Source organism: Lissotriton helveticus, chromosome 1_1 (assembly GCF_964261635.1).
Source record: "Lissotriton helveticus chromosome 1_1, aLisHel1.1, whole genome shotgun sequence".
NCBI lineage: Eukaryota > Metazoa > Chordata > Amphibia > Caudata > Salamandridae > Lissotriton > Lissotriton helveticus.
This window is the reverse complement of record NC_136057.1, coordinates 1,002,826,800-1,002,839,688: the sequence shown is the minus strand read 5'-3', so window position 1 is coordinate 1,002,839,688 and position 12,889 is coordinate 1,002,826,800. Positions and strand designations below refer to the sequence as shown.

Here is a 12,889-nt window from a genome sequence, read left to right as displayed (position 1 = left end):
ACATTTCATTTAAACTATTTAACGGAAATTTTTAGAATCAATGGCATTTATCCTTTTTGTAGAAAATATAATGTCTTTTTGGTCAAAATTGGCTTTTGAACGCTTATTTTTAAGTGTAAATACCATACCACAATACCATGGCTCTGCACGCGTCTCCGCATGACGTCACTGGAGCCATAAGAGGACCACGTCGGCGTGAAGACGTCAGTTCCACCGATTTAACGGATAAAGCACTTTTAGCCAAACAGTCCCTTTTTTTTTGCTTTGTTGATTTTAGATCGGCCTTCGAACTTGTTAATAGGACCCTACTATGGAGAAAACTTGTAGATTATGGTATCCCAGGCCCATTACTGAACCTTATCAAACTACTGTACTCTGACACCTGGGTCAATGTACGGGTCGGTGACGGCCGATCATTATCCAATAAAATACCAGTGACACGCGGCCTCAAGTAGGGTTGTGTCCTTGCACCATTACTTTTTAACTTATTCATAGCCGATCTCACCGAAACATTGAACGAAGTTAACTCACATCCACCGAGGCTAGCGGGAAAACAAATATCGAATTTGCTATATGCAGACGACGTGGTGTTGATGAGCCACACAAAAGTAGGTCTGCAAAGACTGATTGATCGATCACTTAGGTATGCAAAGGATAACCAAATGGTAATTAATGACACAACAACAAAAATAATGGTTGTCACAAGAGCAAAAGACAAAAAAATAAATGGATGCTAGGACAAACCCAACTAGAACAAGTTAATAGCTATCGGTATCTTGGTGTCCTATTTATCGAGAGTGGAAGTTTTCTCCCTCAAAGAAAAGATATCACCAGGAATGCAAATAGCCTTGTTGCCGCATTTAGAACCATACAAAAGAAATTAACCGCCTTGACATACGGTCCTTTATTAAAAATCATATCTGCCAAACTATTACCAACGTTAACATACGGTGCCGAAGTCCTAAACGGGAAGGATGCGGAGCTAATTAACAATGCAGTGGCAAAAACATACAAAATACTTTTTAACCTACCATGTAATGCCTCACAGGCACAAATAAGGCTGGAGTTTGGGATAAATAATCAGCTTTATGCCCGGCAAGGCCAAATTCTAAAAGTGTGGAATCGTGTAAAAAACGACCAGGTCAATCAATTGTCTCAAATAGTATGGAAAGAAGTAAGAGACAATAGGAAACTTCAAGCCTGGGCATACTTGAACAAAGCAAAAGAAGAACTTGGATTAACACCAATTTGGGAAAATACTATCACCCAGGAAAGTTTTAAAAAGACAGTTAATAAACTGGTTATTCATCTATCGCTGTTAAAAGATAAAGAGCTACTGGTAAAAAGAAAACACTCTTGGCCAATTGTTAACGACTATAAGAAAAAACAAGTCCAAAAATACCTAGAAACTCCTTGGTCTGTCCAAAGTAAGCGAACATTTATTAGAGTGCGCTTTGGTCTATGGCCAGGTTTGTCTCATCTGCCACCGTGGAAGTTAACTGAGAGCAATACGTTATGTAGGTTGTGTAAAGGGGGACAAGAAGATATGTTGCATCTTTTATGTTTGTGTCCTACAATAGAAGCAGAAAGGAAAGTAATCCTCAGGCGGTTATTCAATGCTCGAGGTGTAAGAACTTTTAGACAAGCACTAATGGCGTGCCTAAATTCGACCGATCTATTAATGAATTCTGCTTTTGTAAAATTTGTATCTGTGATTGCAAAAGGCCTATAGGCAAATTTTATTTAGAGTTCCGCTTTTTAGAAGATTAGTAAAATTATTTGCTTGATGTTCCTAAACTTTTTATTGTTGAAGATATTTTAAAGTGTACTTTTTTGTAAGATTTTAATTAATCAAACAAATAAACTTGAACTTGAACATATTAAGCAATACCTCTTTTTAAGGTATAAGAGGGTGGACAACGGGAAGGCGGGTGGGTCAGTGAGGAATCCACAGGCAGATACTCTATCCACCAGAAAAGGCTTTACCGAAGGTAAGTAACTTGTTCTTCTGATGGATGCATCTGCCTGTGGATTCCTCACCTTATGAATAGAATCGCTCAGCAGTCCCACTTCCGGAGGAGGGTGTCCAAGCTTCTATACCAAAAAGTCTTGCAAAACAGAGCACGCAAAATGGCCATCCCTCCTCACTTCAGAATCCAAGCAGTAAAGCTTTGCAAAAGTGTGGAGGGAGGCCCAAATTGGGGCCTTACAGATGTCCAACACAGGAACACCCCTAGAGAAGGCAGAAGTAGAAGATTTAGCCCTGGTGGAGTGAGCTCTAATGCCTTCAGGAGGCTCCTTACCAGTCAGAGCATAGCAGATCTTGATGCGGATGATGAGACACCTGGATAAAGTGCGCTTGTGCACCGCCTTACCCTTCATGCATCCAACATAGCCCACAAGAGCTGATCATCCTGTCGCAAGTCCTTTGTTCTATCCAGGTAAAAACTAATCACCCTCTTAGGGTCTAAACAGTGAAGCCTCTCCTCCTCCTTGGAAGGGTGAGAGGAAGGATAGAAAGTAGGAAGGGTAATGGACTGCCCTAGATGGAAGGGAGTTACCACTTTAGGCAGCAAAGCGGCCCTTGCAGCAAAGCGGCCCTTATCCTGAGGACAATCCTTTCAACATGTATGGTCAGAAAGGGAGGCTTTGAACTCAAACCCTGAAGCTCACTCAGCCTCCTAGCCGAAGTGAGAGCCACAAGGAAGACCGTTTTGAAGACAGCAGTCTCAAAGGGCAACTATGCATAGGTTCAAATGAGGAACCCATTACGAAAGTTAAAACTAGATTTAAATCCCACTGGAGCATAATAAAAGGAGTGGGCGGAAACATGTTAGTAAGCCCCTTAATGAACCTTAAAACTATTGGAGACTTAAAAAGAAATGCTGATAAAGCCGACAGATATCCTTTAACAGTGGCCACAGCACAACCCTGCAGGGCCAAATGCTGCGAAAAACAAAGAACATCAGAAAGATGAGCTTTTAATGGATCAATAGACTCCTCTCCACACCATTTAACACATTTTGACCACTTGCAGGAGTAGAAAGACTTGGTGAAGTGTTGCCAGGCATGAATGTGGCTCTGGAGGAGGGGGTGTAGAACATGCCCCTGGGACTGCGAGAGGCGGTCTACCCCGAGAGGGAGACCGAGCGGAGGGTGCGACAAAAGGTTAAGGAGGTCTCTGTACCACACCCTTCTTGGCCAATCCGGGGTGATCAATATAACTTGGGCGCGGTCTTGGCGAATCTTCCTCAGAATCCGATTAATCAAGGGTATGGGAGGAAACACGCAAAGGAGTTGTGAGCTCTAACTCTATTGAAACGCATCCCCCAACGCTCCCTACCTCGGAGACTGCACAATGACAGGCGGTGCACGTTCGAGAGTGGCAAACAGGTCCACCTGAGGAGTTCCCCACGTCTGAAAGACGTGATGAACTACCTCCGGATGAAGCCTCCACTCGTGTTCACCAGAGAACTGCCGACAGACTGTCCGCACGCACGTTCAGCACCCTGGCCAGATGACTTGCCATCAAGCAAATCCGATGGTCCTGAGCCCAGGACCAGAGCCCAAATGCCTCTCTGCAAAGACGGTATGACCCTACTACTCCCTGCTTGTTGACGTACCACATAGCGGCAGTGTTGTTCGTCAAGACTTGAACCGACTGACCGCGAAGGGAAGGGGGAAAAGCCTTGAGCGCCAAACGTATCGCCCGCAATTCCAGAAGATTGATATGAAGCAATCTCTCCTCTGGAGACCAAAGACCCTTGACCTCCAGATTCCCCAGATGAGCAGCCCATCCTAGGATAGAGGCATCCGATATCACTGTGGCCACCGGTGGAGGAAGGTAGAAGGGCTTTCCTTGAGACAGATTGCCCACCACGCTCCACCAAGACAGATCCGCTGCAGCTTCTCTGGAGATCTTGACCGACTCCCTGAGATCTCCGTTACGCTGACACCACTGCCTGCGGAGACACCACTGGAGCGCCATCATGTGCCAACGTGCATGGGTGACTAACGGAACCAGGAAGCAAACGGACCTAGCAGGCAAAGGCCCTTCAGAACTGGAACAACCGCTCCTTTGTAAAACAAGGGAATAATTTCATGAATGTCGAGAATCCTTTGCGGAGGCACGAAAGCTCGACACACAGTGGTATCCAGTACTGCCCCTATGAACAGGTTGCGCTGTGAGGACACCAGGTGAGACTTGGGTACCTTTATCGCAAAAACCCAATTTGTACAACAGCAGGGTTGTTACCTGCAGATGACGACGCACCATCTCTGGAGACTCTGCTTTCAGAAGCCAGTCGTCCAGGTAGGGGAAAACTAGGATCCCCGACCTCCTGAGATGGGCAGCAACCACTGCCATCACCTTGGTGAAGACTCGAGGTGCAGTAGTAAGACCAAACGGAAGGACCGCAAACTGGTAGTGTTGCAAACCAACCGTAAAACAGAGATACTTCTGGATTGGGATGTGAAAATACGCAAGTTGATGGACACCATCCAGTCCTCTTGTTGCAGCGCCTGAAGAACCTGTGCTAGGGTGAGCATCTTGAAACTCTCCTGCTTGAGAAACAGATTCAAGATTCTGAGGTCCAGGATAGGACGTAACCTGCCATCCTTCTTGGGAATCAGGAAATACCGGGAGTAGAATCCCGGACCCCTTTCCTGCTCCGGAACCACCTCTATCGCACCCTTTTGTAACGGTGCAAGAAGCTCCTTCTGCAGAAGAAGTAATTGATCCTTTGTGCAGAACCCCTGGCAAGGAGGATAAGGAAGAGGAAATTCCCTGAAGGGAAGGGCGTACCCATTTTCTACCAGATATAAAACACAAAGGTCCGAAGTGATCAATTGCCAATCCTGTAGAAAATGGGTAAGCCGGCCTCCCACAGGACCTACATGATCCAGGATGGTGGATATAGGACTGCTTTCCTGCATTACCAGGAGGGGTTGGGGAGGTAGAGGAGGAGGAGGAAGAAGCTTGACGCCCAGCTCCACGAAGGCGACCTCTGCCTTTACCCCTATAGGACTTGTACAAGGGGTTTTGTTGCTGCTGCTGAGGCGGTCTGAAACTTCGAAAGGAAGACTTCCCGAAGCCACAGTATCATTTATAACCATAACCTCTCGCCTGAGTCTGCAGACCCAAAGACTTTGCCGTGGCCTTAAAATCCTTAAATCTTTGCAGGGCAGAATAAGCTTTCTCTCCAAAATGTTTAGACCCATCAAAAGGCAGATCAAGAAGGGCAGCCTGCACATCGGGAGAGAATCCAGAAGACCTCAACCACGCTTGTCTTTTTGTTGCAATGGATGAACCTATAACCCTGGCCACAGAATCCGCCGTGTCCAGACCAGACTGGATGACTTGGCAAGCCGCAGCCTGAGAGTCCGCCAACATCTCACTCAGATTTCCTCCATCTTCCTTAGACAATTTAGGAAGAAGCTGTTTGGCAGAGTCCATTAGAGCATGAATGTATCTAATCAACAGACAAGTCGCGTTGGTAGATTTCAGTGCCATGTTGCCTGATGAGAAGACCTTATTAGCAGACTGTTCCAATTTCTTGGAATCCCTGTCGGCCGGAGCCTGTGGAAAAGCCCCTGTAGACTGCTTGGAACAAGAAGCCTGCACCACTAAGCTCTCAGGAGAAGGGTGAGATGAAAGTAACACTGGATCCCCAGGAGCAGGTCTATATCTTCTGGACACCAACCTTGAAACTGCAGGAGCAGAAAGAGGGTTGCGCCACACATCGAGGAGTGGCTCAGTCAGTGCATCATTAAAGGGTAAGAGTGGTTCAAACACCGAGGACGGAGAATGAAGCACCTCTGTGAGGAGATTAGGCTTAGACTGAGCCATAGAGAGCTACAAATCCAAAGGTTCTGCAGCCTTCCAGAATGGAAGCGTTCTGAGAAGCAAAGTCCCACTCTGGAGAAGTATAAAGTCCACTTGCCTCACAAAAATCCTCAAACATATCTTCTGTGTCATACACTTCTCCTTCCTCCCTCTCATCAGCCTGGTACTGTTCCTCCTCCAATAATCTCTGCGCTTCTCTCCTCGAGAACATCTTGTGCTGCGGCGTCGGTAGCGCCACACGCGGTGTCCATGGCTTCGGGAGTGGTGTCGAAGGAGGATCCACTGTCGTAACCGGCAGCGATCGAATCCGAGAAGCTTCACCAGATGGAGCCGGGGACTGCCCATATGGCATTGACATCCTCTGAGCCTGAAAGTGCCAGGACGGAGTCGCCGGCATGAAAGGCACAAAGGGGGCCTGTGGATACTGGTGAGGCAACACCCAAATTAAATGCCAAAGGACCCAAAGGTGCACCAGAGGGGTATCAGGCCCTGGCGTACATGCCATACATTGCATTGAAAAAATGTGATGGATCCGAACCAGACACCGGAAATTGTGGATACTGAACCGGTTCGAGATCCAAACGAGGCTCCTCTGGAGTCGGAGCCGCTGGAGCCACAGGCGGAGCAGCAGGAGCCGAAGGAACGGCAGCATCAGCCGGATTCGACACACCCCCTGGAGTCGGTGAGAATCTCTATGTCGGTGACTGCTCCGAAGTCCCCTTGTAAGATGGAGAATGGACCGGAGTCACCTGAGGAGATACTGAAGGAGGAGAGACAACGTCCTTTTCTTAACATCGAGGAGCTGGAGAAGGCGACCTAGACACCACAGCCCTCGACGACCGGCGGCGAGAAGCATGTCTCCTCTTCTTCTTATGCTTTCCCTTGGAGTCATGCGACGTCGATGACTTGGACTTCGACCTTTTACGACCACTTTTTTTCTTTTCTTGCCTTGGCCATATACAGCTTGGCCTCCCGTTCCTTAAGAGCCTCCGGATTAATCATCCTACAAGAACAGCCCTCTACGTCGTGGTCAGACGACAAACACCAAAGACAGTTCTCATGCGGGTCAGTGATCGACATATGACGCCCGCATTCTTTACAGGGCTTAAAGCAAGACTTCCTCGGGGCAGACATGCCAAAACAGAGAAAGATACAAACAAAATAGCAAAGTATCCAGTCGAAAGTATGTAGAGTCCCAGAAAAAACCGATAGCGTTGACAGCGTGGAAAAAAGGGAACTGACGTCATCACGCCGACGTGGTCCTCTTATGGCTCCAGTGACGTCATGCGGAGCCGCATGCAGAGCCATGGTATTATGACGACCTCGTCGGCGTGGAGAGCTAGGAAAAATTTGCGCAGAATGCTGGTGCAGGGAATATGCATAAGGTGAGGAATCCACAGGCAGATGTATCCATCAGAAGTGGACTTCGACCTTGCTCGTGACTTCAACCATGACCTGGTTGATTGACGACTCAGGCTACCTTTTTTTTTTCACATTCCATTATGGGCTTGGGTTGAATTTATCAACAGAGGTAGCACAACAATGAGTCTTGCTTTGAGCTGAGGCACCGCAGAGAGTTGTTGTGCAGGTCCGTGAGGGACAAGTGTCCATCACATTGGCGACACGGTTGAACGCTTGAGCTTTTTGGTGGAAACACTATTCCAACTGCACCAGAAAAGAAAACAGTTTGGTAACAGAAAAATCACCAGTGAAGCTCCAGACCATATTGAACCTTGTGGAAAAAACAGAACTAATGTTAGTGCGCAGGTTCTATCGCTATATAGGCTGGATGACATCATAACAACTGTATGCCCGACGTCGAAATGGAGAAGCCACCTACCAGCAGAGAGCTATTACAGAAGTTTACTGGATACAGTCCTGTTCCTGGAATTTTTAAATGTGAGGAATCTGCAGGTAGGCGTATCAACCAGAAATTAGGCTGCTACTCAAAACCTGTTCTACTCATGGAAAATGTAGCATTAACTACACAGCAACAAACACATTTTTGCAACCGTTCACTGTGGCAACATACTCCATATCTAGTATGGCCCACTTTTAAACATCACCTAATGGTGCGGTCTTGGAAAGCACACCAATTGCAGACTTAGCAAATATGTAAATGTAGGTTTTGCTACATAGTTAGTACAGTACTTTTGTTTGCCATGAGTCAACGCAGTAGCATCCAACTATAGTTCAATCAAAACAGAATGGTACTCTCTGGAGTCATGCGCTTTTGTCATGTATGTGGGTGATGCAAGTACACACAATAGTCAATATATTACATTAACATCCATGCCACTTGTATAACTTTGTCAATCAATAGGGCCTGAGCATTGTAACACAGCACTGTATGGGGATGTCACAATGTACAGAGCTATAATACCAGTAAAGTCAAAATAGATAGAGAATATCAGGAGTGTCCCCGCACTAAAGGCACATTCTCTACAACCACTTTGGCACTATATCCAAACGCTACAATTTCAGCTTGCACAATTGCAGTTATCTAACGAATAGGGTTGAGAAAGAAATATGCCCAGTAACCAAACCTGGAAGAGATGTATGATCAATCTGAGGCAGACATACCTGGGCAAGGGCTGTCGGGCCAAAAACAAAACCGCTCATGTGACGTCCGCAAGGCAGTCTGAAGCTCTGCACACTTCTTTGTATCTAAAAACACGCAGACAATTAGATTAGCATGTGTGAGGCCCAACAGATGCTCATATGCAATAGTTATCAGAACGTTTACTGTCAAACAAAGGATGTTTAGAAAGATGTCTAAAGTTACATCTAAACCATGTGACTCCAACCCATTCTAGCCACCCTTTTTAAATGTCTGCACCCAACAACATGTCCCATCAAGGGAAGCTACTCAGTATGTAAGGGAAATTTAAGAAATAGATTTGGTACTAAGACAGATATAGGGTTGGTAGCCTCTAGGTCTGTGATCATCCACAGCACCTCATGTTTTTATTTTTACAATACTCTAGGGAGGGCAGTGCTAATGTTAAGGATGCAGGAGTCATGGAAGTAAAGCAGACAGTCCTCTCAAATGACTATTCACTGGGTAAAAGATGCTTATTGCGTTGCTTTTTGAAAGGCCACTGCCCCATGGTAAACATAATGGCATGATGGGAGCCTAGTGACTATTACCCGTGTGAATCATTAAAATAAATCTCACAAAGAAAGTAACTCTTGGGCTATGAAGGGGGCCTGGAAGGCAGGGATCTATTTGAATAATTTGTGCAACAGCCTCAAGTATGCCCTCATCCTGTGTTACAATTTTCAGGCTGATTATGTTTTCTTAACTTGGTTAACAATCCTGATTCTGTGAATGTGCTTATTCTTAGTGGGATCTAAACCGTATTCATTATTGCCATTTGCATGCTCAAACAGTCTGAATATTCATGATCTGCTGCCAGGATGCAGTTGATAGGCTAACCATCCCCATATCCTAGATCAGAGTTTGCTTGGGTTCAGATATTGCTTTAACAATTTTGGTGGTAGGTGACCTAAGGCACAAGGAGAGTGTGTTAATTTTAAATGATGCTAGTCAGATGAGGAAAGGGGTTGTAGCTTTTTTGTTCACAATCTCCTCCAGCTGTTTTTCCATCCAATTTCTTTTTTTATAAAACTGGAGTCTATTTTGACTTCCATTTCTCTGTCTTCACTTCGATTTTCATTTTTTTTCCAAGATTGCCTTCTTAGTCTTTTGATCCTTTTGAAAAACGCATCTCAATACGTAGTTACAGCATAACAACTCTTGCAGTTTTAATACTAGGATATATTGTCCTATTGTTTTCTGAAATACTCAGTGTCCTAAACACCTTGAAAATCGTGGTATTGTTTAGAAGCATAATAATGGTGCAATGTGGTATTCAGGTCATAAAGCAACAGTAATTTTTGCTTTTAAGTTATAATACTTCTTTGCTCCACTATTCATCTTGTCGAAACTGATTAAAATCTAAGTTTGTTTTGGTAGAAAAAAATAAAACTGTATAGCGAACCAATTGAGAGTTAGCTTACTTTTACACATGTGTCGATTTTGCCCATCAACAGTAAAATACTCTGTGGTTCCCTTAGTTGCACAAGAATCAGTTGATACCAAATCTGTACCTAGGATAGCTGAAACACTCACAGGCATCAATACTTACATGAACTCAAACAACATGCACGCTGCAAATACAGACATAAGAAGCTGCTCTAGGTAATCTCCAGTTTATGATTATCACAATCAGGCTCTTCATTCTCCTAATTTGGCTATGAAACTATTTTCCATAGTGAATAACTGCCTCTGGAGCTACATACCAATGTACACACTTCTGTTGAGCTTTGTGACAAATACGATAATTTCCTTATTTCTAGTAGGGAATCTACATGGTCATCCCAGATTTTTTGTCTTTTGTTGGATTTTATATTTTTGCTGGTTGTGGAACTCTGTGCACCTTATGCTCACTAACCAGAGGTTAGTATCGAGAAACTACTAACTGACATATCTAAGTTACCTATAAGTAGAGCTCCTGGTGTTATGGTATATATTTTTGGGACATTTCCTTCTGTATTTATCCATATTTATTTTTTGTCAACTTTACCTGTATTTATCCATATTTACTATGAATTTTGTGGGAAAAAAAATGGTGAAACTGGTATATTTCCACATTTATTTAACCAATAAATATGCAGTCATGCTTGAATGCCTGCCAGGTTTCAGTGATATGCGCACCCGCAGAAGATAAATCAATGCACTTATACGAAAATATGCACATTTCAGTATCAGCTTTAGGCATATCTACTGCTGTTTAAGCCTCTTTAATAAAATTCCTTTTTTTTAACCCCCTTACCTATCAATACACGCAGCTATTGGACTGGCAGTCATCGTAAAGTGTATTTAGATTAATCACTTAAAAAGCACCCAATTTCCATTTATATCCACATTTGAAAAATAAATACAGACAAGAAAATAAATGGTTTTCGGTCTGTATTTATCTGTAAAAATGGAAAACAGGGAGCCTTACCTTTAAGTCTCTAGTATCTAGTAGAAATTGTACCAAGGGCGTGTAAGTTCAATGCCATAAGTGAACTGCAGCACCCACTGAGCCGTCTACTACAGTGACAGTGTAAACATGACTGCAGGCCTAACCTTTGCAGTCTAGTTGAGCAGTTTTAAACTTCAAATCCGACCTGTCAAATAACCCCTTCTGACATGCCTAAACCTTTCTTTTAAATATTTATACCTCATCTCGAAGTAGGCCTTATTTCCTATAAGGTAGGGTGCATGGAATTTAAAAGTAGGACAGGGAAATGTTAATTGTTAGACATGTCCTTGCAGTGAAAAGACCCAATAAGCTATGTTCATGGTAGCAAGGCTGGCTGTTCCAAAGGAAAATATGGTGATGCAACAATAAATACTAATACTGCATCTCGTGAATGGGACTAGCTATAAAATAATTAAACAACTAAATCCAATTCAAAAGGTGAATTCAGGGGGCGTGGCTTGGAAGCCTAACATGGCGGACGTGCTCTGAGCCGGCTCCGTTCAGCCCATGTATTATCCTTTCATTATCCTGGCAATCTGGCGATATTTTAATTACTAACCTGCGGAGCTGAGGGCGGCGGCTGCTCCCCTTCCCAGCGGTGTCCCTCTTGCTGACCGGGACCGGAGTGTGGCGGAGATCCGGCGGAGGCCCGGGGCAGTGTGGTGGCCTGAAACGAGCATGGCGGCGAGGCCATGGCCGGCCTGATTAGCGGAGGCTGCCGGGTCGTGCTGCGGAGTCGGCGGGAAGCGTGCGGCTTGAGGCCCCCAGCGATCCAACCACGGCAGACTGACAGGCTTCCTGGACGACTGGAAGCGTGGTAGACGGGGGCTCGGCGGACCGGCTGGCTGCGAGGTGAGGAAGCGGCATCTGGAGCCCGGTGGGGGTGGCTGCGGTGAGCGGGTCTGGGCGGCTGGCGAGAGGGGCAGCGTTCTGACTCCTGGTGTGCCCCTTCGGGCAGGGGATTCGGCGGCGTGACCAAGCCGCAGGGGGGCCCCCCCCTGTGCCCTCGATAATGATCTGGGCACCGGCGCCGGCTACCCCCCCCGCTATAGGATTGGAGAGCGGGCTAGCGGCGCATTCTACAGAGCGGCGGGGACAGCACGGAAGGCCCCATACCCGAGAGAGGGAAGCGGCCCAGAGACAGCCGAGAGGAATGGAGTGTGGGGTGGGCCCGTGCCTCTAGTGGCCACAGACGGGGCCCTGGTGACACCCGCGCCTGAGAGAACAGTGGTAATAGGCCGGGGGGTCCACTCACTGGCCCGACCTGCGGGGGGCCCCCCAGAGACTACACTGGGGCCTGGTGTTGCTGCGGCCTCCTCCTCCCCCCCTCCTAGTGGCAGCTACGGCAGTGCAGCGGGGGCAACGTGGACCGCATCGACCCCCCACCCCCTCCCCCCCTGCGTGAAGATTACTTGGTTGGTGCAGGGTGGTACTGGGGAGGGGTGTGCTTGGCGCCCCAGGATCGGTCTGATAGACGCCTGCCTTGTGGGAATCTGAGGGCCTGCTCTGCCCTCGTTAAGAGACTGGACATCTCAGTGGGTCGGGTGACTCTTGGGCCGGTGGTTCGGGGGGAGCGCTGTGTGGATCCTCTGGTGCAGGTGGCGGACTGCGCTGCGGGGCCCAACGTCATGACCAGGGAGAAAGGTGGCCACGGCACGACCAAGCAAGGGCCCATGGATAAATTCACGGGTCCGACTGAGGGGTCTGGGGCATCTGGGGAGCAGCTGGGTGCGATGCCGGCCAACGCGGCCCTCTTGGCTGCCATCACCCAGGCCAGAGACACGCTGGACGCTAAAATTGGTGCGGTGAGGGTGGACGTCATGTTATTGCGCCAAGACCTACGCAATGTAGTATCCCGCATCTCGGAGGCTGAGACACGTATCTCGCGTGTTGAAGATGATATGACGGAACTCAAGAAGAAGGTGGCAGCGATGGAAACGGTTGAGAAGGGCCTGGTGCTTCGGGCAGAGGATGCGGAGGGCCGGGCTCGCCGCAACAACCTCCGCTTTGT

General features: G+C 46.8%; 1 protein-coding gene across 1 annotated transcript in view; it reads right to left on the bottom strand.

The window, feature by feature from the left end:
* The window catches only part of ZC3HC1 (zinc finger C3HC-type containing 1), a 124,669-nt gene that overhangs the window by 63,202 nt on the left and 48,578 nt on the right, over positions 1 to 12,889 (bottom strand). Inside the window, exon 4 of the mRNA XM_078677600.1 lies at positions 8,429 to 8,512. Within this exon, the coding sequence (XP_078533726.1) occupies positions 8,429 to 8,512 (84 nt within the window). The remainder of the gene's footprint in view (positions 1 to 8,428; positions 8,513 to 12,889) is intronic.